The sequence below is a fragment of the Macaca fascicularis genome, chromosome 1 (assembly GCF_037993035.2).
Source record: "Macaca fascicularis isolate 582-1 chromosome 1, T2T-MFA8v1.1".
NCBI classification, from domain to species: Eukaryota; Metazoa; Chordata; class Mammalia; order Primates; family Cercopithecidae; genus Macaca; species Macaca fascicularis.
Genome location: NC_088375.1, coordinates 174,689,353 through 174,712,146, shown reverse-complemented (window position 1 = coordinate 174,712,146; position 22,794 = coordinate 174,689,353). Strand labels below are relative to the sequence as shown.

The window sequence follows — 22,794 nt, the reverse complement described above, 5'->3', positions numbered from 1 at the left end:
GTTCGAGTTTCCCGATTCATAGTCCACTGCTTTTTCTAAGCTGAGACTCTATCTATATTCTGATTATCAGGAAGTGACTCTCTTCCTTTGTCTAGCTCTACATCATGATAAAGATCTGAAAATAAATTGCTCTTATTTCGTGGGATCGTCTATTATATTACATGGTTATTGAAAAAAACAGAATCACAATTTTTGGCCGATATACTTTCCATTCTCAAAGCACAATGCTCTTTTGAATCTCTTGTGTTGTGGACTGAGCCTGGGTTTTGCCATCAGCCCTAGCTCCCTTATTTGCAAATTATGAGACCTTAGGTAGGTCTTTAGGTTCCTCTAATCCTTACTTCTTTCATGTGTCAGATAGACATAATCACATATACCTGTTGTGCTGTTGCAGTTATGAAATGATGTATGCGTGGTGTATATGGTGCCTAGAAGAATGTCAAGCTCATTGTGGGAGCTAAGTCAACACAACACTTCTCTTCTTTCTTCTATCTGTCATGTACTTTTCTATTCTTTTCCAGATCCTTAAAACTGTCTCATAGCATAGTAACTGATAACAGCAGAAACTAATCTTTATCACTAACGCGCAATCCATCTGGGAGAAAGCCATTTCTTCTTAAATCAGGACCAATCAACGGGGCCTCATGACCCAGCTCTGTCCTGCCATGAGCTTGTAGGAACAGATGGAAAATGGGCTGGGCAGATGGAAAAACTCCATTTTCCAACAGGAATTATTTATTTGTGAAGTTGGAACCACTTGGAATGAATATTTTGAATTAGGGCGATGAAATATTGTAAGATTCACAACAGGGCCATGAAATTAACTAATGCATTGCGACTACCAGCGTCACTGTGAGGCAGGGAGTAGGAATAATAATGGGGCTTTTAAAAAATGGTCCAAACACATAAATTATTTACTCGTGTGTGTTAATGACTCCCTTGAAGCTGTTCTCCTGATGGCATTATCCCACATGCCCTTCCTAAGAAAGGCCAATCTCACTGCAAGTTGCTCTGTCTTTATGATCAGATTATTACAGAACGTGAACCTTATAAATTACACAGCTACCATTATGAGACCTGCTCAGTGTTAGACATTGTGTGTAAGGCTTTCTATATGTTGTATCCAACCCTTATAATGCTCCTGCAAAGGAGCTCCTACAAGGGCCTACTTAACAGATGAAGAGACTGAAATTCGATATGATGACATGTTTTAACCAAGTCACACAAGTAGTATGTAATAGGTTTTCGTGCTTTCATTTTTGAGTCTCTGACCTATCTCCTCAAATGGCCCCCAAGTAATCAAAACATTCATCTGACCACATCACACTCCTTTGCCCCCTGTTTGGAGTCTTAGAAGAGCATCAGGGGTCTTTAAGATCTGCTCCTATTTTCTCTGGTTTTGCTTCCTTCACTTTCACCTGGCATCTCATGTGTGTAGGTAACCATAGTTTACAATTCTCAGAACAGAGAGCAAATTCATGTCTCAGAGGCACTCTTATCTTGCTTATTCTACCTAGAAAATTCACCCCTGCCACCCAAATACCCCACCCCATCCCCACCCTGGCCAATTACTTTTCCTTTCCCAGGACTCTGCTTAGTCCTAAATACTCCAGGAAGCCTTTCTTTTACTGTGCTGAGCCATGTGCCTGTCTGAACAATTCCAGGTAAACATCAGTATTAGAAGGAAGTCTAGTGGTGTTTGGATAGGAACATTACCAAGGAAGTCTAGACATATCGTTGGAAATCCACTCAAACTATTCACTGAGGCCTAACACATAGTAGGTGCTCAGTAAATGCTTGTTGAATGAAAAAGACAGAAATAGGCAGGGCTGAGCTCCTCTTTTCCCACGGTAACTAGGCCCACGGTAACTAGAAGCTCCAGAAGGAAGCTACACCCAGGCCATTACATGTTCCTCCAGGTAGCCCAGGGTGGGGGGTCATCACAGGCCTTGAGGCTGGGAAGATCTGTGATTAAGCCATGGCTATACCACTCTTTTGCCAAGCCTCACCTCTTCATTCATAAAGTAGAAAGAATTCCCACCTCTCAGGGCTGTCACGAGTATTAGATTAGACCACAGAACATGGCCCACAGTGTGTGTTCAATATTCAGAGTTCCCTTCTCCTTGCCTTAGGTTCAGTGAACCTTGGCACAAGGCAGCAGGAAACAAATCCCAAACTGCACTGAGTGGGAACAAAGTTTCTTGCACCCTGCCAACCTGGCTCTTGGAACAGGGCAAACCTGCTGCTGGAAGCTGGATAATAAGACAGGATGCAGTAGGACTGGCAGGTCTAGCAAATAATGGGCACCAAGAGCTGTGCAGAAGGAAGGCAGGTCTTCACTTCTGTCTCCAGTTCCTCCTGTAACTTTAGCAAAGTCACAGAACTTCTCTGAGTATCAGCATCCTCATTTGCAGATGGTCACCATTCTTCTTTTTTTCCTTGCCACCCCTGGCTGCTCTTGTGTGTTGTTCTGAGGATAGAGGGCATGCTTGGAAACATGCTCTAGATAATGCATAGGTCATCACAGTTGACCTAGTCAGAAATTCATCCCTCCAGGAGGTAGGAAGAATAATGAGTGGGAGTTTAAAGAGCCCGAGATCCAACTTACACTCTGACTTTTCAAGGAGCATTTGGGTTAGATGCTCCTTGAAAAGTCAGAGTGTAAGCTGGATCTCAGGCTCTGGAGATTCCCACTGTGCACTGTACTTTGTTTGATCTATGGCAGAAAAATAGCAGGGCTTTAGTTAGACAGGGCCTTCTGGACCGCAAGTCAGCTGGAGAAGATGTTGATGTGGTTACTAGAGTGATTATGGATATAAAAGAGCAGAGACCATGAATTTAGCCTAGGTATAGTGGAACCTTCTCCTTCCCCTTCTGCCATTGGATTCATGAGGCCAAGACCTGGCAAATTCTCAGATCCTTCACAACCCAACTTGAAAGGGACCAGTATTTCCCATTATGAATGGATTTTCATCCATCCTGAGTCCTTCTCAGGAAGCCACCAACCTTATAGAGTAGCCTACTTCATTGTTCATCAGTTCTGATTGTTAGTATGTTTTTTCAGATTAATTCAAAATCAATCTCTCTATAATTTCTTCCATTCCTACCTCCACTCCTGGCCCCTAAAGAGTGGAATACCTTTCCTACCTGCTTTTCTTTTCCTTTAATCTCTCTCCCACATGCTGAATTTAAGGGCATGTGGTGCCATGGCTGAGTAAGGAGTAGAAAGTGTTGTTAAATAAGGTCAGCCCTGGTGGGAATACATGATATGACTTAATTGGGATGGGCTGTTTTTTTCAGACGTTCACACATATGAAGTTCAAAGAGGAAGGTGTAGGTCAGGGTTTGAGATATGGAAAGTTTTATACAACAGGGAACCTTTGATCTAGTTCTTGCAGAAGGAAAAGGAATTTAACAGTTAAAAGTAAGAGAAAAGGTATTGCAAGAAGAGAAAATTGCATGTGCAAAGGCAAAAAGTCAGGAACATGCATAATCTCTTCGGGAAGCAAAAAGTTGTCCATGTGGCTGAAATAAAGATGAGAAAACAGTGGCAGATGAGGCAGGAGGGATGGGCAGTGGTGAGACAAAGGATGCAATGAGCTGCTTGTTTCTAGCAAGATGTTAGCCAAGCTGCAGTTGATCTTATTTGGTGGGTGATGGCAGCTATGCAATTAGTATACAGTTTATTTGACAATATTTATTTGATATTCCTTATAGGCTAGGCCCTATTTGAGGCCCTGACACTCTGGGAGCACAGGGCCTGGGACATAGTGAATGCTTTAAATGTGCTTGCTGAATCAGTAAGTGTGGTAGGTGACTTAAAAGACTTAAGGTGTTGAAACTTTACCTAGGAAAGTATTTTCTATAGTGTCTTGCATAGAGCATTAGTTCTGAGAACTGCCAAAATGTTATATTTGAAAATAAAAATGACTTTGGTTAAATCAATTTGGATTAAACAAGAATAAGATGACTTTTTGTGTGGTTTTGTTTTCATTGTGTTAGTCCTTGGGCACTGAGACTTACCAAGGAGGAAGGGATATAGGCTATGGTGTTTCCCAAACTTGAACATTGAACACTTGTCTGGAAAAGCATCACCTGGTTTTAATATTCTAGGGAACACACTCTGAGAGACAGCTATAGGTATCTGAAAGTAAATAAAGCAGAATTGTTTTTGTCATTAAGAGAATGGTGGAAAGACAAAGAGTGGAGAAGGTCCTGCTGCTTCTTAAAATATCTAGCACAGAAGGAACATGTATTACTCCAGTTCACATTCCACTGGTGAGACCCAGCCAAGAAGCCACGTCTGTTTGCAAGATGGGCTAGAAATGAAGCCCCTGCTCGACAGTTACTTTCCACCTTCAGCCACCCATTGTGAAAGAAGGAGCACACATTTTGGTGGACAGCTAGCTATCTGCCAATTTTGCTGAAGAAACAAAGACTCCATGAATGAGTTGGAGAGGGAAAGCCAGAAGATTCCAAATGGGCATTTCAAGCTGCAGCATTTAAAAGACTCTCATTGGGAATTATGTTCCTTTTCCTCCTACTTGCCAGGGTGTATCAGTAAGCTTCTGCCATGGCAACAATCTCAGATTCTTAGTGGCTTATTTTTTGTTTATGTTCAAAGACTTGTTTTTGTTTATGTATAGGTTTGTGTTGAGGTCTATGATGTTGACTTCCACTGTGCTCCATGTTGTCTTTACTTCGGGTCCTAGGCTGCTATCACAGGCTTATTGGTGAAGAAAAAGAGAACATGGGAGAACCACACAATATCCTTTAAAACTACTATTAGGAGTGACATGCTACTTCTACCCAACTTCACTGATAAAAGGAAGTGATCAGGCTCAACAGGGTGGAGTTAATTCTCTCACTGGGTGGCAAGTCTTAAGTCATGGGCCAAGCCTGATTGACATCAATGAAGTTGGAAAGTATCATTCCCTAAGTGGAGGAAACAAACTTTGAACAAGAGTTATTTTGCAAACTAATACAATAGACCATACAAGGGACTCAGAATTTTTACCTTGTGGGGTTAGGGTACTGGAAGATCTTATGGAAATGCCCACCAACTTCAGGCAATAGTCACCACTTCAGTTGTTGGCAGTCACTCATCATGAAATAGAGGATTTATATTTCAATCACGTGAATGTCAGAAGTCAAGTCCTACTAACCTGGGGCTGCCCTTAGCACTTCTGGAGTCCTGTGTTCAATACTCTCTGGAGGAGTGCACCCAGGATGAGGAAAGGATCCCAATCCTGGCTTATCGAGGGAGGGGGAGCATAGTGTATACAACCTAGGGAGCTTGTGTGTGTTGTGGGAGGAGGGGACAGCAAATCACAAAATAGCATCAGGTGGAAAAGGGATAATATGTGGCTTGCATATACTCTTCCCTTTCCTGGAAAGGTCATCTCCCTTCACTCACCTGGCAAAATCCAGCTCAACATTCCAGGCTGAGCACAAGTGTCTTGTCCCTCAATAAGCTCCCATTGATTCACTCAAGTGGAGATGTTTATTACTTCTGTTGCTCACTCATTACTCCCAGAGTAAGTTTAAGAAAGTGCTCATCACACAAATACAGTTATTTACCTACTTGCTATCATAGGTGGAATTGCATCCCTGCATGAAAGTTCCGTTGGAGTCCCAACCTCCAGTGCCTCAGAACACGATCTTATTTGGAGCTAGCCTTTTCAGAGGTGATCAAGTTAAAATGAGGTCCTTCATCTTTCTGGTGGGCCCTAATTCCATATGACTGGTGTGATATCGAAAAGGGGAAATCTGGACATAGAGAGAGACACATACTGAAGGAGAATGTAATGTGAAGGTGAAGGCAGAGGTCAAGGTCATGCCTCAACAAGTCAAGGAATACTGAAAACATTAAGCCAAGGAAGGGGCATGAAACAGATTCTCCCTTGTGGTCCTCAGAAAGAATCAACCCTACCGATACTTTGATTTTGGGCTTGCAGCCACCAGAACTGTGAGGTAATACAGTTTTGTTGTTTAAGCTGCCCAGTTTGCAGTACTTGGTTATGGCAGTCCTATCAAACTAATACACTTGCCTACACATCTGTTCCCCCAAAAACCACCCCCACCAAATCCCTCCCAAATTAAGTCAGTTCTGGAGGACAGAAATAAGGTTTTCTTTCCTTCTTTCTTTCTTTTTAATTATCCCTGATGCCTAGAAGGGCCAGGCACAGAGTTAGTTGTTGTTGCAATTATTGATCACATTTTGCATTCTCTTTGGCCACGAGGGAGAGAGAAAAGGGACTAGAAGAGGAACTTGTTTTAGAAGAACAAGTTGGAGCTGTCTGGAGAGCAAAAGATGACAAGTAGTGAGATCCATGTCCCTGAAGGTGTCCAAGCATAGGCAGGCTGAAGGAAACCTTGCTTAGGGTTGATTCTATGAGAATATTGAGAAATAGCTTTGCTGATTGTAATCTTCCAGAGATTGGTCTATTGATCAGTATTTTGGAATCTGGGTGAGTCAGAACCAGGCTAGGTGTCGCCCTTGTGTAGCTGTTGAAGATAGTGTGGGAGAGTGGGGTGTGTGTTTTGAGCAAGAGCTTGGTTCAAAGTGCCAATTTCTCTTCACCAGCTAAGTCTCAATCAGCCTTTGTCAGAGCTCAATCTGCCTGTGAATTTGCCTGGAATCCGTTCCCAGCAGCACCATCTGTTTGCGATTGTCCTACCATCTGACCATTTACCCTTTGTCAACTTCCTTCTCCGGGCACTCCCACTGCCAGTTGGAATCCACCCATGGAATCCACCCATTGTCCATCTTGGATAAACTGAGTCTGGAGAAAGACAGGACAGGAGAGAAGGGAAGATGTGGGAGATGTTCCAATGTGCTAGTGTTCTTGGCCAAGAGGTGTCTGGGAAGCCCCACTAAGCCTTCACACAGAACCTGGAGAGAGAGCATGTGGCCCAGCCAGAGCCATATTGTGCCCCAGGCAGTCTGATGGCTCCACAAATAATATTGATGCCTTTTGTTTGAAAACTCTTTGTGGAGGTTTCCCATTTCCCAACAAACCACGCTTGATGTTGGGCCTCCCGCAAGCCACTTTGCCTTTTGCACAGTCCCGTGGCCAACTGTGCAGGCAGATGAGGGCCCCTGAATGCTAATGAGGGAAATGGTTGGCATTCCTAAGGCACACCCGACTCTGGGAACCCCGCCTTTGTTGCTAAGGAGCATTGGAACTGTAGCTGAAAGGCTCTTAGAAGAGAGGGGAGTGAAGAGAGGGAGAGAAGAAAGGAGAGCATTTGTTTTCAGAGCTTCACAGTTCTCTGGCCAGCTCCAAAGCTGTCCAATTTCTGATCCCAATTAGAATATCAAACCCCCTGTTATTGTTTCTCTTAATGATCTTGGGAAATTCCTCAGAAGAGTCAGCAAGCACTTAGCAAACTCTTTGGACTGCACCATCTCTACAGTTGTGCTTCTGGTGGTGTGAACATACCATGCCAGAGTCCTGAAAACCACCTTTGTTCCAGTTCCCAGAAGGCAATGATGAAGCTGGAGGATGAGAAGAGGGCGAAAAGCTGTTGGGTTTTCAAAATGTACCTGTGGGGGCTCCCCTTAGCAGATGATTGCCAGGTGCCCACTCGGCAGTGCGTCTGAGTTCTGCGCTGGTCACAAAGACAGGAAGATCTTGTTCCTGGCTTGCAGTCACCTCCAGACTTGCTGGGAGCGACACACCACACATGCTAAAGAGAATTGTATGGGTTATTTGCTCTAACTGTGGCCAACAGCACTGAGGAACTTGGAGTTATGCAAGACTGGGTTCTAATCCTGGCTCAGTCACTCACAGCTATAAGTCCTTAAGCAAGTACATACACTGCCCTGAGCCTGTGTTACTCCCCTGTACAATGGGCGTGGTAATGCCAACCTCGTTGGTTCACTTTGAGGAGTAAGTACAGGACAGAGAATGAGAGACAGGGATGTGGAACACATATTCTGTGCCCTCCAGGACCACGCAGTCGGTGAACCATCTGTAGGCTTGGAAGATGTCTATACCTGGAAAAGACATTCAACCATTTGGCCCATTGGATGGGGTAAAATGAAATCCCATATAAGACTAAAATAAGCTAGTTTCCCCTTATGGAGCATGTCTGTGTGCCAGGCATAGTGCTGGGCAATTTGCATGTATTATCTCATTTAATATGAATGATGCTCTCAGGTAAGTAGTGACTTGTTCAGGGCCACACAGCTGGGAAAGAGTCTGCGCAGCTGGTGAGAACCTGCTTCTGTCATCCTGTGCCCTTTCCATCCTTAAAGCCTGAGGTTTCTGGCGGAGTTGGGACATACCTAATTGACACCAAGCATCTCCAGAGCACACTGAAGGTTAACCAGTCCACTATCCACAGACACCCATTTAGGAAGGTTTTTTTTTGGAGGACACTGGTGACGGATACCAGACTTTCCCAACACAGTGTTTATTAGAAGTTCACAATGACACAGCTCTGAGAAAAAAGGGAGAAAAGTAATAGACTTTCTATAAGTAAACTATGAAATTCCACCATAGAGATCATAATGATATTGTGAACCATAATGACTTCCTAGCACTTAGTAATTTTCCATCCACCAACATCCCTCCCTAATGCTCCTTGTCTATCAATTCCCACTTTTTGTTGTTGAATTTAGAGTTGAGCCCAATATCTCTCCCCTACTGCAAAACTCCATTGCGGTGGTTCCTATAACTATTGTGATAGTTTTGAGTAAAACCTGCCTTATGATTTTAACAAGAGTCAGAATAATTTTTTCTTTAAGACAGACAGACACACACACACATACACACACACACACACACACACACACACACACACACACACACACACACATCTCTTGGGGTAAAGCAGTGGAGAATTCCAGGTAGGACATGATGCAAAAGCAATTGATACTTGACTCTAGAAGGCAGACACATCTCAAAATTTGTTCTTGCTGTAGTAGTGGCCTGACCTCCCTATGCCATTTCACATAGACCATTGTTCAAAGTTCTTTGGAAGGTTCCTGAATGTTCAGCAGCTAAGGGAAGGGACATAAAAAGGTATATCTTTATTACATGCAAAGAACTGTCCAAATGGCATTGCTTTCAATGTTTATAACAATCCTACAAACAGATGCAATTGCTTCTGTTTTATAGATGAAGGAACTGAACTCCAGGGGGATTAAGCAACTTGTCAAGGCTACCACCCACTAAGTGCAAGAGCCAGATTTTGGCGCTTATTTATTCTTTTTCTACTCTCTGTGGAAATACAGGGGGGTGGGGTGGTAGGGTGACTGTGGATCTAGATCTGGTAAAGGTTAACCCACTTATAGAAGTATTCATTCAGCCAAGACTATAGTACAGGTTACGCTTAACCTGTGTTCACGCTTAACCTGTGGTCACACAGCTCTGGTGTCACCTTTCATGCTGCATTCTATGTAAATGCAGCCCCCTGCATTTGTGTAGCTTGGTGATGCTGAGCTACTTATCAAAAACTATACTAGATATTGGATATTAAGAATGGGGCAAGGGAAAATCATTGCTGTTCAGGACCTTATGATTTTGTCTAATAACCCCAACTTCAGGTTTAGGAACTTCTTTTACCCGAACTGCCTCTCCAACCCACTTACTCCCAGAGATGAAGGGTAAAGTGAGACCTTCTCAGTATCATTTGACCAGTCCTTCACAGGAAGCACGAACCTTCTGGCAGATGTTAACTGACACAACCTAACAGCCTTCTTGTCCTCACATCTCTGAGCCTGTTTCCTCATTTGTGAAACAGAGAGGTGAAACCTGTCTTATTTAATTGTCAGAGATAGATCAAACAAAATATGTCAGGTTCCTCAAACACAGTCGTTGCTCAAGGCATATTAAATTTTTTGACCTACTATTCTAATTATCCTTACTTGGCATTTTGGTAGAATGAGAAAGCAGTGTCTATTTGCTTACTCTTTTGACCTAAAAGGCAGCTAGAAAGTCCAAGGGGTTCTAGAAAGGGTAGCCCGTCGGCTTCAAGAGTCATTTTTCTGGACAACACAAGGATTATAAAAACCAAAGCAGGTCAGACTAGGAGACCTTAGAGAGCATTTATTTTAGTGGATCCAAATAGTTTTGTTCTTGAGGTCTTGTCTATAAGAGTACATGAAGCACCTTATTTGATAAAATGCACAGAAAGGGATGCTCAGAGGCCTTTCTGTTTGATTTTCCCCTTGACCTAACTTGTTCATTTTGTCTGGCACACAGATTGGAAACTCAGTACCCTGATCACCCAGTATTAGTGATGGTGTTGGGAGCACATTATCTCTGAAGCTCCAGGCCAGTGTCTCTTCAACGAGCTCATGCTACCAGTGGGGTGTGATATGTGTGTAACTGTGTGCTATGTGAGAGGTGCAAAGTCGGGGGGATGTTAAGAACAGAAGAACTATGGGAACTGATGGAAAGTTCCACCTGGTTTTCCTGTCCAGGCAGAGCAGAGGATGTTACCTATTCCCAAAACCCTTTTTCCCAAGAAGTCCTTCCTCAAAACTTCTATCTGGGACTTTTGGAAAATACCCCTGGAGACAGTGTAACATTGTTTAGTTTTGTACTGCCGAAAATATTGGAGTTGTTCAGAAAACCTCACTTGAAATGGTTCTTCTACTGCTTAAGATTAAGATAGAGCATTGGTAATACTTTCATTTTTCTTCCAATGTGGAAATCCTTCCCAGAATAATGATCAGGAGAAGGGATGATTTACCTATCCAAAAACGATGTTTATAGGTCTACTAGGTTCCAGGCACTGTGGGCAAGTGGCAACATGTAATGTGGTTTTTACTATGTGATGTGGAATTGTGGGGTTTGAAACAACAGTTTGATTAGCAGTGTAGGAAAAAATCAAACATGTAATATTAATAATAAGCTTTATTAAAACAGAAGGAGGTTCTAAGTAGCTGGGTTCTTGCCACATCAAAAGATAAAACTAGGTTTCCTCTGATCACTTTGAGCTGCTTATGAGCGAGCATCATAGCCAGAAACCAAGTCCAAATCAAAAGCATCTACAATAGCTGCATCAGCCTGCACTCTGACAATGTCTCCGCCACTATACTCAGGCTGGGGAGAAACACGTGTCTGGGTAAAAAGGGAGATAAGGGAAACATCTGTTCTCACAATATGGGCTTGTTATCATAGCTCCTTTAAGTACCGCAGTGCTGGCTCCAAGAGCATATTTTCTCCCAAATGGAATCTGCGCAAGGCCTGGTCGATTTTCCGAGGGCTCAGGGACAGGTTGTAAATGAGATTGTAGTTGTGAATGAGGCGTCTGGCTCGTTCCTTCTCCAGAACTCCTGTGATTGGATTGGGTAGGTGGAAGGTTTTTTAAAGAGGACGGAGGGAAAACAGAGAAAACTACATATTAGCTTGAATGACTTCCAGGTAAAGGCTAAATGATAATATTTTGCAACTTTAAGCTTCTTAAAAATCAAGTAGCATCTTAAAAAGTATTTGAACTCGTGGGTATGCATTACAGATTTCAGGAAGAATCTGAGGGTGATTTCAGGGGAGAGAGAACAAGATGGGATCCAATAAGATTCACAGAAAAATTCTAAAGCAATTTAAGCTTTTCTTTGTAGCTTTAAAACTTACAAGGCCAATATTTGAAACACTGGGGGTGCCTAGCAGAAGTAATTTCTAATTGTCTTGAGTTCATTTTATCTTGTTAAAGTCTCCAAACACGCTCCTAAGCATGCAGGGATTAAACAACTTAATTTTAAAATGCATTTCTCTAAATGTATTTATAGATGTTCCTTGGTATCCGCAGGGACTGGGTCCATGATATTCCCCTCCCCAACAGTGATACCTACACCCATGGATGCTCAAGCCCCGATATAAAATGGAGTAGTATTTGCATCTAACCTATCCACATTCTCCCATGTACTTTAAACCATCTCTAGATTACTTGTAACACCTAATACAATGCAAATACAGCGTAAATAGTTGTTATACTGTGTTTTAAAATTCTTAATGTTTTTTGTCGTCATGTCATTATATTTTATGTCTATTTTTAAAAATATTTTTGATATGCAGTTGGTCGAATCTGTAGTTGCGGAATACAAAGATGCAGAAGATTGGCTGTCCTGTGACTCCCTCCAGCTTGCTGTGCAATCAGAGGTAAGGCATCTAACTTCTCATAGCTCAGAGTTTGAATCTGCATAATAGAGGTGGTAATGTGTATGACTGCAGGATGTGCTCTGGTGCCCACACATTATATATGCTAATACCAATGTCAGTAAGCTTTCCATGTTAAGATTGGGTAGATTTTGATGGCTGTTGGAAGGAGTTGCAGTGTAGATCATGGCATCACTGAAGATCAATAACTCACTCATAAGCCCCTAATTGCAAGTTTCTATGTGTCAGATACTGTGCTTGGGAATACAGAGGATTTAGAGAATTATTCTGCTACCTCTGGAAGATCTCTGACCCATGGGGGAGAGAAGTTATGCAGAAAATTAACTGGGATACAACAATAATAATTATAATAACCAATATGTAAATATAAAATTTATTATGTCCCAAGAACTGCTCCAAGCATTTCACCAATATTAACTAATTGAATCCTTACAATAACCCATTTCACAGAGGGAGAAACTAAAGCCTACAGACTGCAAGTCTCTTGATTGCCTAAGGTTAACCACTACAGTACATTATGGAATGAGGGGAAAGAGATTGCTTCAAGTAGGGATCATTTTTTTTTTTTTTTGAGTCAGGGTCTTACTCTGTTGCCCAGGCTGGAGTACAGAGGCACGATCATGGTTCACTGTAGCCTTGATCTCCTGTGCTCAAATGATCCTCCCACCTAAGCCTCATGAGTAGCTGGGATTGCAGGTATGTGCCACCACTCTCAGCTAATTTTTTTAATTTTTTGTAGCGATGAAGTTTCACTATGTTGCCCAGACTGGTCTCGAACTCCTGAGCTCAAGCAATCCTCCCCCTTAGGCCTCTTGAAGTGCTGGGATTATAGGCATGTGCCACTGTGCCTGGCCTCTTTTACTCTCCTTTGTGTGAGCAAACTATAAGAGTGATGGTGAAATTCTTTCTTAAAGAATCCAGAGGCAGTGCCTTGTCATTTTGCAGAAAGCCACTGCTAGTCCATTAGAGTTGGGCAGTGGTAGATACCTATCATCTCAGTTTAAGATACAAAATATGACTCATTTTTAAATGTGCAAGTACTATTGAGCATGGTTCCACCCTCTCAATTACTCTCTAGTGGTTATTCTTAACAGTAGGCCACAACAGTTGGGGTCCTAATTTATTCTATTCTATTCCAGTATGTTCATTTTCTATTCTGTTCTGGTTTGTTCATTGCCTATTTATTGTTTATCTCTCTCATTAGAACAGTGGTCCTTTCATTTATGTAAACCTCATTCTTTGAGTTGGTCAATTGCATCTTCGAAGTTCTCTGGATAGGATGGCTGCTCTCAGTCCTGCCTAGGTTTGCTTCCTTTGGCCTTTTCCCCTCACCCTGCCTCTGGAAATATAAGACATGGATTTGGAATATGTTTATGACTGTAAGAAAAAAGAAATTAGCGAGGTATGGTGGCATGCACCAACTAAGGTGAGAGAATCATTTGAGCCTGGGAGGTCGAGGTTGCAGTGAGTCATGATCATGCCACTGTAGCCCAGGCAACAGAGTGAGGCCTCTGTCTCAAATAAATAAATAAATAAATAAATAAATAAATAAATAAATGTCAAAAGAAGAAAGAAAGAGGGAAAGAAGAAAGAGAAAATAGGGATAATTAAATTGTGCAAAAATCAATAAAATATTAAGTTCACACAGTATCCAGTACTAGTAAGCACTCAATAATGTAAAATTTTACTATAGGATAATTATAATTATATCATCAACATTATTTAAAAAATATATCAACACTATATATGTAATTGCTTATTATTAAAATATATGGCATTTAGTTTGTATTTTAATTAAAAATTAAAAGTTATGTTAAAAAATACATCTAGGAATCACAGTAGTATTTTCTATCTTCTAAGCTTTACCACTGATAGAAGATTCCTAGAGTCAAACAAAAAGTCCACTGAATGAAATTTGTATCTGTCTAATTTACTCTGTCATTAGGGGATGTCCAGAACAGCTGCATAAAATAGCCCTTACAATCCATCTTAATGTTGGAAAGCCTGTCCTTTCTAACCAGAACCAAAATAAAAGAAATAATAAGAATCCTTTTTTTTTTTTTTTTTTTTTTTGAGATGGAGTTTCGCTCTTGTTGCCCAAGCTGGAGTGCAGTGGCATGATCCTGGCTCACTGCAACCTCCACCTCCTGGGTTCAAGCGATTTTCCTGCCTCAGCCTCCTGAGTAGCTGGGACTACAGGCGCCCACCACCATGCCTGGCTCATTGTATTTTTAGTAGAGACAGGGGTTTCACCATGTTGGCCAGGCTGGTCTCGAACTCCTGACCTCAGGTGATCCACCCACCTTGGCCTCCCAAAGTGCTGGGATTACAGGCGTGAGCCACTGCACCCAACCATAAGAACCTTTTTAACATCAACTTCATTGTACAGTACACAAAGAACTTTCAATATTTTATCTCATTTGATCCTTTCTCAAATCTGGGATGTATATTTTATTATTACCAGTTTTACTTTATAGATGAGGAAACAGGCGAAGAGAATGTAAGAGACTGGCTTTTACAGATCAACAACTGGTGGAGTCTGGCTTTGAATCTAAATCTTCTGATACAAAAACAAGCAAAATCGTGTGCTCTTTCTAGTATGTCATGGGACTTGGTGCAGTGGGGATTCACGGAGAGCTGGGCTTGAATTATGGCTCACCATCTTACTGGCTATTATTTTATCACTTTGAGTTTGGCTTTCTCCTCTGTAAATAAGGATACTAATCCCTTCAGCATGTTGTTGATATGAGGATTTAGTGATGTAGTGTATGTAAAGTCCAGGCTCATGCAGAGAAATTTCTTTAAGGCTCTCATTGCATTCTCCCTCCTTGAACTCTAAAACATTTTCTATTTAGCCTTTAGTTCACTGGGAAAATTCCAAATGCAACATTCACCCAGACATTTATCTTAACCACTCTTTTTTGTCTTTAGAAAACACGACCATTTATTCATAGTCATTCCTTATCCCTTCTCCTCAAGTCTATTTTGTTGACAACCCCCATTAGAGAATAAGCACAGTAGGTTCCCAGAAGCACTGATGTGATGATGGATGGCCTGTCCTCATCCTGGATGAAGAACATGCTGGCCTACATATTTCTTTGCACATAATAAAGAATAGTGATTCATCCATGGGCAAAGCAGGTATCATCTGCTCAGCATCTAGAATGGGGCTATGGTGGTCTGCTAAGTACTGTGGGTTAATAAACCAACAAAGTGACCTCAGTTAATCCTCTTTCCTCATCAAAGACAGTTGTAGATTTTCCCAGATCTGGCTGACACATTCCTTGGCTGTTGAGGAACTAATGAATTTCATGGAAACAGAGAAAACAGGCATAAATAGTGAAGAGGCCATGAGAAAGGCATTTCAAATCTGTCGGAATCTGCCTCCAAAGTCAACAAACTCCGTTTTTCCTCTGAACGGTTCAGAAGCATGAGAAAGCTCCCAGTCTTTGGAGAGTGTCTTAGCAACTAAGTTTATGATCCATTATCCACTATCACAAGTAAGCATTTGTTTCTTTCGAAATGTCATTTTTAAAAAATGTTTTGTTATTGCTTGTAACCTCATCACCACTCTCATAGCCCTGGTATGAATACCCAGACTCAGGGTTATTTCAGTAAACTTTTCATCTCGTTCTCTCCAGTACCTTCCCTAAATCATCCATCTCAGTTTGCATTATGCCCTCATCTGCATGTATGTTTGCATACTGGGTAGAGAATGAAGCCTCATCCTATCCCTCAGGGTTCATAATAGGTTCTCAACTTTACTGCATGTCCAACGTGCATCTCTAGTCCTGTCTTGCTACTTGCTTCTCTATCATACTCATCCGCACTTTCTAACTTTTGCAGGAGGTGACTTCAAATTCGGGATGACCTGTCCAACTATCCAAATTCTACCTGAAGTCTCAGCTCAAGTTCTCTCTCTCCCTTGGGTCTCTCTCTCTTTCCTATCTGGGTCCCCAGCCTCACATTGGATGGTGAGCCTCATTTCATACCTTCACTTTTCTTTTGACTCTTGAACTCTTATTTGTGCCTTCATTTGTCTCAAACTCTTGGGCTCAAGTGATCTTCCCATCTCAGCTTCCCAAAGTGCTGGGATTACAGGCATGACCCACCATGCCTAGCCATGTGCCTTCATTTGTAATAGCTAATGTTGTGTTTTAATTTTGTTTGTTTACTGGCATTGAACTATTGCCGGTCTCTGTGTCTTACCTAAAGGTAAGCTCCTTGAGGCCAGAGACCATGTCTCATCCTTTCCGGTTTTCCTCTTGGTTCAGCCTCTAACACAGTGCTGGGCCCATAACAGATTTTTAATAAATAACTTTATAATTCAACCAGATGAATCTTTCATTTAAAAATTTCAGGGTTTTTTTCTCTTTGGTATAATTATTAAGAGTCCTTGGATTTTATATGGCAATTATACTTCCTGTGGTCTAGAATTAAGTTGCTTTGGAAATTCAAAGCAAAACAAAAACACACAAAGAGAATGAAAAGGCAGACATTGCCATTGTCATATGATTACTTCTAGATAGTACTAATGTGTACACCAACTCTTCATGAAAAACAGTATGTAAGTAAATAAGACAGTTTGGGACAATGTGCTTTTCTATCTGCTCCCCCTTTTCCCAGCACTCTGACCTGGTTCTAGACTTCATTCTCTCTTTCCTTTCCACTTTCCCTTATTTCACTTTCTCCTTCATTCTGCACATAGTCATCAAGGATCCTTCTGAAGTACAACTTCATTACACCACTCCTCTGCTTAGAAACTCTCCGTGCTCTCATTATATTTGAATTGACTCCAAATTCCTTGATCTGGCATTTAAAATCTTTCAATATCTGGCCCCATTCTTTATTTCCATCTTTATCATTTAACATTCTTTTTAATAGCCCCTATATTGAGTACCCTGCATGGAGCCTCACACACAGCATTTGCACCTTTGCCAGAAAAGGCTACTTCATTCCTTTGTGACCAAACTGCATTTTAAGTTTAATGATCAATTTAACATTAACAAAGTCTTCCATGATGACCCCACCAGGAAGAAATTCACTTTTCTCTGAATGCCCCCAGAGCATCCTCTAACAGCATTTATCACCATCTATCTTGGATTTGGTTATTTACGCACATTGGCTCATGTATTTGTTTCCTCAAAACAAAACTGTGCAAGGTGCCAGGGATAAAAAAGGAATATAGTCTACTGGTGAGATGGTAATAAGTCCCCAAATAAAAATATACAATATGTTGCGTATGATGATGGATGTTAAAGAATTCTAAGAAGCCGCAGGAAAGTTGACCTAGATCTGTCTGGGAGTCTCAGGGGAATTGTGTTTGAATTCAAACATAAAAGATGTTTAGGGGGACAAGATGGGGAGTTGGTGGGGGTTGGGGTAGGTAGAGAGGAAACAAAGAGCTCAGATGAAAGACTGGGAGTTATAAATGGCACAGGCATGTGTGAGACAAGGCCTGCTTGAGGCAAGGCAAGTTATTCATTATGACTGGGCAGGACGTGCTGAGAGAATATCAATAGTAGGAGAAGAGATTGGCCAGGTGGATAGGGACCAGACTTTGCCTTGCTAAGGAGTTGGGAGTTCACCCTTTTATCAGTGGGGTGTCTCTGTGGTGTTTTAATCAGGAGAATTATAAAACTGGATGGTGGGTTTACTTTTTGGAAGTAGGGTGTAGGAAGCATTGGGAACACAAAGAAATTAGAAGCAACCTGGTATGGGATTCCCCTCTGATTCGTCTTCATATTTCCAGATTGTGCTCAGCACAGTGCAGGGCACATGATCTATACATTAATTGTATCATTTGTTCAAGAGGCAAAAGAAAATGAGGTGCCTACTTTTAAACTAGAGCACAAATAGAAAGCTATACCAGCTTTACAATTCATATTTCACCTGTGTTACTCAGATCACACAGGTAGAGGGCATTTTCCAGCTTCCTGAACCTGTCTATCCACGTCTCACATTCTTCAGCCTCATTCTTCACAGCTGGATTCACAAAGGGCTGGGAGACTGGCCTGATCTTTAAAGGTTTCAGAGGATCTTTGCGGGCTGAAGTTTCAGCAGGAGAGCTTTCTGGCTGCAGCTCCTCTTCTGGAGTTTTCTACCAAAACAACAAAAGCATTGGCAACACATTCACCACCCAGAGCTTCTCCAGTCTCTTGGCCAAAGATGAGGCCACACAACTAGCAAGATTTATTGCAAGGTTTGACTTTGGAAAGCTAAGAGGACGAGCTTCAAATCTTCAGTGCCACAAGATCGTATCTACCAAATCTTGGATACAAACATGTTAAGTGTGTGTGTCTGAAGAGAAGGGTGACATCATGATGTTTATTCAGTTTTCATTTTTGACTTGCATGAAGCAAAGAACATTGTAACTGGCTGAGGCTTTTCATGATGTTCTACTCTGTTTTGTACTAGTAGGGTGTGCAGGGGGTAGACTTCAGACAATGCTCATACTTCTTGATAGAAATACCTCTGGGTCATGAGTGTGAGGTTTTTGACAAAAGATGATCGAAACAATAGTGATATTATCTTAGGCTTATGGGTCCATTTTAAAGGATGCTAAAGCACTCTTAGTCTGCCAGTCCTTTTCATTTAGCAAAGGAGGCTGGGGCCCAGAAAGTACAAGGGGTTTACTAAGATCACACACATCTTATAGTAGACCTAAGACTAGAAGCAGGGCATAAAGGCTATCTCATCTTAGTGTCCTAACCTCATTGCCAGTATCAAATAGAGGTGTTTTAGGATTAAATAGACACATCAGTCCCAGCAGTGCCATATAAGGCATTCTGACCTTCACCATGTGCAGCGAGTGGGCATCTATTATTTGATCTGCCCAGCTCACCTTTTGCAGAAATTGCCCTTCCTGCTGATCCACACGGCTGTAGAAAGAACTGCCATGTTCTATCTGCATAGTTTAGGACTGGGCATCTATTGCAAAATGAGCCAAAAATCCATTGTCTAGGAATTTTGGTACTATTTGTGAGAGAAAAATGGAGGTGATTCTGTGTGAGATATTGGAACTCTAGCAGGTTTTCCCTTTTGTGTACTGCAAATGAGAAAAAGCTTGTCTGCTGAGAAAGAAAGACAGAGAATATGAAACTGACAACAGAGAGAAGAAAAAAGATATAGGAAGTCTTGATGGTGTTAGAGTCTCTGGTTTTAGTTCATTGTTGTATTTCTGTCCTTTGGGAGCATAATATGCTTCTCTATTCTTCCAATAAATTAAGTTAGTAGAGTTGGTTTTGTTCATTGCAATGTAAATATTCCTAACTAATTCACCATAAAATTATGCCTCTAACTTTTGTATACCATCTGTATTCCCCCAACTTTCAAATGTCTGAATTTTTCCAATTTTGTACCTTTGCCTCAAACTTCTCATATATAAGCTGTGAGAATCCCAGAGACCTAAAGAATTGTAAGTGCAATGAGAAGCCAAATTCTGAGTTGGTTAACAAACATGGATTAAGCTGCTGCTGGGGAATGTAAAGAATTCTTTTGTTTGAGATCATGGAATGCTATATGAAATTGTACCCACATGGATGACAAACAACCAGTACATTTTAAGGAATTCCTATAAAAAGAATTCTACTTTGATAAAATCAATTTTGAGAAAAGCAGAAAGTTTTTGTACAGCAAATTAGAATAGTGATTCTTTTTTTTTTTTTTTTTTTTTTTTGAGACGGAGTCTCGCTCTGTCACCCAGGCTGGAGTGCAGTGGTGTGATCTCGGATCACTGCAAGCTCCGCCTCCCGGATCCACGCCATTCTCTTGCCTCAGCCTCCTGAGTAGCTGGGACTACAGGCACCCGCCACCATGCTCGGCTAATTTTTTTGAAGTTTTTAGTAGAGACAGGGTTTCACCGTGTTAGCCAGGATGGTCTCGATCACGTGATTCTTATACTTTGTTTAGAGCATTGGACTACTTTAGAAATCAGATGAAAGTTTTAGAAAATCTGACCAGACTAATACACATTTGCATACATTTTGATGGATAATTTTAGAAAGATCACAGGTGCCCTTGGATCTGAGAAATTAATTTTAAGTAGTTTTATATTTCTTTAGATAGTTCAACACTCTCTCTTTGACCACTGCAGACAAGGGAAAGGGGAGATTTGTAGGGATCTGAATCAGACTTAAGCAAGTAACTAACAATGTAACTAACATATCCTTCACTGTTTTGGTCCCACTGTATCTGGATGAAATTCACATTCCTTGGCCTGGCACACAAAACCATTTATATTCTAGTTCTTGCTTATCTTCCCAGCTTATCTTCTTTTAGTCCTATATACATATCTTCTTCTTTGGCCACAAAAAGCCTGAAAAATTGAAGCTGTTTTATACCTTTTTGCCATTATAATGCTGTTACCTGTGTTCTAAAAGCCCTTCTTGCCATATATGCCTTGATTGTTTGGGTTCTTACTCATTCTTCAAGACTTGGCTAATTGTTTACTTACTGTGGAAGCTTTCCCCAACAGCCCCAGGCTGGGCAAGATGTGAATCTTTGTAGCTCCCCAACCCATCACAGCACTCCTACTGGATGTTGTCTATGTCTGCTTCAAGTATTACCTCTACCAGAGATCCAGAGGCTGGGCCTGTGAGATAGTTTTTAATGTATCCTTGAGGTCTGGCTAGTGACTGGCACACAGTAGGTTGTCAAGACATGTTTAATGAATGAATAAGTGAATGAATGAATGATTTCCTCAGGGACAATAAGCAACTTGCTTTACTGCTTTACCAGACCCCTGCTTTAATTTCCCTTTCTAAAAAGTGGGACAATCAATTCTGTTTGTGCAGGAATGTGAGAAGAATCAATTATCACAGAGATGCAATAAATTCCTTAAACAAGAGGCAAAATAAAAGAGCAAAGTATATTTTTTATAATCTTATTCACAACAGACTTAACACTCAAGGAGAAAAGCATTTGCTGTTGTTTCTTGCATGGCAAGAGGCTTGCCAAAATGGGTACTATTTTCTAAAATATTTCAACGTGTGAAGTGCATGAGGAGGCCTCCCGTCATTTTAAGATGAATTATGTTCTAATCCGGGCATTTAAAAAACAACAACAGAAAAACTCAGGCTGTTTTTCAATTCTGTCTACAACTTCTTCTGGCTAAATGCTGGGAATATTAAAATGGGTTTTCACTGCTTGCCAGATATTTTTTTTCTTTCTTCTTTTTAATCAGAGAGGCTATTACATTTTAAAATGTGATGTCTGGGGAAAAGGTCACCCTTAGTTTCTGGAAGTTGAAATTAAGATGTTAAAATAGATCTCATAACCACTCTTTATTTTCATGGCAGTTTGTGAATCGGTCACAAGATTTGGAAGGACACCCAGACGTGTGCTGTGCTACAAGTCTAATTTCTTGGGGCAGGTGGCAAGCCCATCACCAAGTGATGGTAATAGGTCTCTGCAAACCAGCAAGGACAGAAACTAACCCACACTCGAGTTCTTTTGCCTCCTTCTTTGCCCAAGGAGAATCTTGAAGGCAAAGATAGTCTGACATCAAGGGTTTGGGAGAAAATCAAAACCCACAGGAGAGAGCCCCATCCAGCATCAGAGAAAAGGCCAAGTATCCACGAAAACCTTCCCCCAAACTCTATATGCCCCAGGTGCATACCATATGTTCAGTTTTGCTTTGAGACATCTCAGGGACTTCAGGCTCCGTTGGAGGGGCTGGGGCTTTCTTTTCATTCTTCCCTGAACAAGAATGAAAAAAAAAAAGGGAAGGGTTTAGCTTTGTCTCTTCGTTTAATACATACATATACACCAGTCAACAACAACAACAAAAAATGCAAGCTTTGCTCTGTGGTTGGCACTGTGTTAAGTAATGGGAACACTCTGATGAATGAGAAAAACCTGGTTCCCACCCTGGTGGACCTTAGATTTGGAAGTAGATGTTAAACAATGACTCTAAATTATTACTTAGTCACAAGTTACTATAAATAAAACTAAAGAAAAATATGAGAAAATAGGAAAGTGTTTAAACTTATTTGGGGCAGGGGTGACAGTGGTGGGGGTTTTGGAGGAAGTGACACAAATTTGCAACCTGAAGGATTGGTTTTAGTTGTGTTTGTAGCACTTATCACTACTGAAGAGGAGTTATCCAGGCAAAGATGATGGTGGTGATGCACACAGAGCAGAGAGTTCTAGAAAAGCAGAGACAACAGCCTGTAGCAAGGCCCTAAGAAAGGCTTTTATAACTTAGGGAGTTGAAGGGATGTCTTCCTGTGGTCCTGCCTCTTAAGAACCTCTGTCCCTCCTTTTACACACATGTGCATCCAAAGGACCACGCACAACCTTTCTCATCTTCCTTCCTTGCTCCTTTCAATGGTCAGTGGTACTGGACGGGAAGAGGTTGAACAGCCTCATCCCTAATCCAGTGGATTCTGTTTTCCAGGCACTACTTGCTGCAGGCTGCTGCCTTCATGAATAGAAGAGATTTCCATGGGATGCAGGCAAAACACAAACAAACATTAAGACCTGTGGAAATCCTCTAAGCCTTACTGTAGGTATCCTTTATTGATCACTCAGTACCTTCCATCTGACTTGGTGACTTATTTATTTTGCAAGTCTGTGTAATGACCATACAGCACAGGTTTCTGGGAGCCTCAGCTTTATTATTCAGTGCATAATTCAGATATGCCATTAACAAATGCAT

The 22,794-nt window shown here is 41.3% G+C and overlaps 1 protein-coding gene across 2 annotated transcripts in view; it reads right to left on the bottom strand.

Moving 5' to 3' along the window:
• Nucleotides 1-10,854: 10,854 nt before the first annotated feature.
• The window catches only part of C1H1orf87 (chromosome 1 C1orf87 homolog), an 82,847-nt gene continuing 70,907 nt past the window's right edge, over nucleotides 10,855-22,794 (bottom strand). The window contains exons 10-12 of one of the 2 annotated variants that reach the window (XM_005543220.5): nucleotides 21,754-21,833; nucleotides 18,027-18,234; nucleotides 10,855-11,293 (exon numbers count right to left, since the gene is read on the bottom strand). In XM_005543220.5, coding sequence (XP_005543277.3) covers nucleotides 11,133-11,293; nucleotides 18,027-18,234; nucleotides 21,754-21,833 — 449 coding nt within the window. In that variant the 3' untranslated portion in view covers nucleotides 10,855-11,132. The remainder of the gene's footprint in view (nucleotides 11,294-18,026; nucleotides 18,235-21,753; nucleotides 21,834-22,794) is intronic. The other variant, XM_005543221.5, reaches the window with a different exon arrangement.